Genomic DNA, 3,565 nt, shown 5'->3' with positions numbered 1-3,565 from the left:
ATAGTTACCGATAAAATGCAACTAAATTAAATTAAAAGTTAAGAGCCTAAAATGTAATTAAGTTAAGTTAAAATTATTTAACTTTTTAACTTTTTAACTTAACTTTTATCTTTTTAACTAGTCTCTACCCAACTAACCCTGTTTATATGCTTTTATGATAGCCATTAATATGAATATAATATGTATAATATTCCTTGCTATATATGTAATATATGTATATATTAATGTACCTTTCGCCGTCGATTTTGCCGTTGTCGTCGAATGTCTTGAAGGCATTGATTACAACATCGTCGTCGTCAGCTCCTGAATAAGGGAATAAATTATTTAGTTTTTAAAACGTTTGTCGGTTGTTTTTCCAACCAATTGATACATTATACATACCTGATCCTGGCATACGAACGGCGAATAAGTTCAACAACTGAGTGAAGTTGATGGGCGCTGGAGCTTCGTTAAGCATTTCTTCGATCTCTTTATCGGTCGCCAATCGACCGACAGAGTCGAAGGCTGCACGAAGGTCATTCTTACCAATGATACCGTCCTTATCCGCGTCCATTAGCTGGAATGCCTGTGAATACAACAGCATTGAAAAAAAAAACAGTTGTGAGAACAATAGCATGTGTTATGAGTATGTATAATATTTAATTAAAAAAAAAAAATATTAAATTATTAATTCAATTTAATGAAATTAAATATAATTCAATTACTTTAAAGAGTCTGCAAGATTAATGTACTGAACCTTTACTTTACTATGTTTGACTAATGTACTGAAGATTTTCTCTACTTTGAAAATAGATTCTTCGATTCTTAATTTATCCAGTAAACGCAGATTATAACTGCAATGTTGCAGCAATATTGTAACATTTCAGTTATACTGCAGAAATATTACATTGTTGCTGCAATATTGATGTTATAATCTGTGTAAGTATATATGTACTTAACAAATGTATAGTGAAAGATCAGAATTTCAGTTTATAGAGGAAAAAACTTGTTCTGTGAGTAATGATAGAGCATCAGAATAGAAAGATTTAAAGTAGATGCAAATCTGAAGTAAAATTAGAATTGTGCGTAAAATTATCTTTTAAGTAGATCATACCTCCTTAAACTCGGCCACCTGTTTCTGAGAGAACATGGAGAATACACTGGATCCGCTGCGTTTAGCCTTGCGACTGCCGCGGCTGCTTGCTCTGGCAGAACCAGAGTCTTTTGGTGTGCCTGTAGGAGTTGGTGCTTTCTCTTCAACTGGCGCTGGTTCGGGTTCGGGTGCTGGCGCCTCCTCCTTCTTCTTAGTCTTTTTCTTCTTCTCCTTATCCGCCTAAAATACCGCAATACTTTGTAATATCTTTTAAATACTTTTTACTATTATTGCTATTATTGGGAAGAACTGCGTTCACAAAAAATATCTAATGTGTGTGTTGTGTGTGTGGCCTTATTTTATTTCAAGAAATTATATGATTAATGAACAAAATAATATTATTATTATAATTTATTAGAATTTATTATAATTATTATAATTAATTATCAGTGTTCTTCTTTAAAAAATTTCAAATTAGTTGTAGAAATAGGTATTTGAATTTCAAATATGATTTAAAACTAAAAATTTTTATGTCTTCAAAATCTTGAAATTTTTACATATTTAATTAACACATTTGAAAATCTTATATATCAAGTAAATTTTTCTTTAAAAGTAAAATATGTAAAATATAAAACATTTAATAATTTTAAAAATGTTTTATCTATGTTTATATATAAAACAAAAAGTTAATTAATAATATAAAATAATTGTGTAAGTAGTATAAAAGAAAAGATACATATATTTTTTAAATATTTAGAACATAAGATTTTCGGTTTTAAATAATATTTGAAATAATTCAAACTTTTCATATTCGAAATGATTCTATGAGTTTATCATTAATTTTAATAACTCTATGACATTATAGATATCCGGAAATTGTTCAATGAAAATGTAAGTAAAAAAAATAATTTTTTTAAATGTTAAATTTACATGTTAAATCGACCTTTTTATCCAATATGTATAAATTAATAACGAGATATACGATCAAATAAAGAACAGAAATTTAATAAAAATAGTTATTACTTGTGAATTTTTTAAATAAAAATATATTTTAATATAACTCAATATAAATATATTTTATATTATAATGTAATTTAATATAAATTAAACTATAAATTGTTCTTGTTTTTTTTTGTTATCTTAAATATTTTTTGTACAAACATTCTTGTGACAAAAATTTATTGATAAAATAAAAAATTCATATGTTTTCTTTATATTGAGAATGGAGACATAAATTAAAATATAAAAATTATTTTATTAATGTATAATATGTTGATTGGTTTCTATAAATGAAATCGAAAGCTGATCCAATTATCGCACGAGAAAATTTATAGGGCGCTACCGGTCGGTGCTAAGAATAGAATCGCACGGAAAAGTTGCCAGGACGTATATAGAGCGATCATCCAGTTATCGCACTGCCTCTCGTATTACTATCTTATATAATTGTTTGTACTTGTTATAATTATAAAAATTAATTCATATTTATGCTGGATATATACACATTTTATTTTACTAATCGAACAAATATCTTCCTTATAAAATAAAAATTGCATTTTTTATTGTTATTCTTCATACTATTATTCTTTAAGCTATACATATCTTGCGTAATGTGTCTAGGAAAATGTTTCTTTTCATTTAATTTTGAACATATTGCAAAGAGAAAAACATACTTCCAACTAAACGAGAAAGTTAGATTATTTATTTTTGCTATTATAATAGAAGAAAGTGCATAAGTTAATATGTTTCATTTCAAAGTCTCAGCGAAGAATAATGATTTTGCATATTTATTTAGAATTTATAATGGAATCTGCGCCCGGGAAAAATTGTTCATATATAATTATATATGTATATTTTTAATCACTTATATATAATTATATATGAGCAATTTTTCTTATTTCTTCAAATTTTATTTTTTATAAAAAAAAACAATGTAAACAATATTCTTTTAATTATTTTTTCCTTTTTATTATTATCAATTTTGTATTAAAGAATAATTTTACAAAGAAAAGAAACATATATGGACATATTTTGCATATAATTATATATAATTATGTATAGAACTTTTTTCCCGGGCGATAACGGAATTTTGAACGATTTGCTATCAAAAAGTCTGATGAAGATCACTGTCGCATTTCATCGCGTCACGAATCTATAATGCCAACAACAGCAACATAATGCTCTCGTCATCAACTCCTCGTCACTCGGGTATATATATGTATATCGGTCCAGGCACTGCGCGTAATCCATCTTCGTTAAATGCACTCTCATATTCACGATTTGGCGGTGTTTCTGCATCTCGTGATCATATAGATAGTTTGGTCCCTCGCGCAATTCTCGAACGGCTCGCGTTAGATCTCGACGAGGGATTTCTCGGCGCGTACTTACCATGTCTACAGGTCACAATTTCTAAGAGGTGGACAATACGAGATGGTCACGACGAACCAACTGTCCGAATCATAGAGCTGAACTTGTCTAAGTAACTTCTGCGGATCT

General features: G+C 28.1%; 1 protein-coding gene across 1 annotated transcript in view; it reads right to left on the bottom strand.

The window, feature by feature from the left end:
• Nucleotides 1-3,565, bottom strand: part of LOC105460663 (myosin regulatory light chain 2) — a 6,005-nt gene extending 2,440 nt beyond the window's left edge. The window contains exons 1-4 of the mRNA XM_011707159.1: nucleotides 3,458-3,565; nucleotides 1,094-1,312; nucleotides 382-565; nucleotides 231-303 (exon numbers count right to left, since the gene is read on the bottom strand). Of these exons, the coding sequence (XP_011705461.1) occupies nucleotides 231-303; nucleotides 382-565; nucleotides 1,094-1,312; nucleotides 3,458-3,460 (479 nt within the window). The 5' untranslated portion in view covers nucleotides 3,461-3,565. The remainder of the gene's footprint in view (nucleotides 1-230; nucleotides 304-381; nucleotides 566-1,093; nucleotides 1,313-3,457) is intronic.

This window comes from Wasmannia auropunctata, unplaced genomic scaffold, assembly GCF_000956235.1.
Source record: "Wasmannia auropunctata unplaced genomic scaffold, wasmannia.A_1.0 LD318025.1, whole genome shotgun sequence".
Taxonomy (NCBI): domain Eukaryota; kingdom Metazoa; phylum Arthropoda; class Insecta; order Hymenoptera; family Formicidae; genus Wasmannia; species Wasmannia auropunctata.
This window is presented reverse-complemented; position numbering and strand designations above follow the sequence as displayed.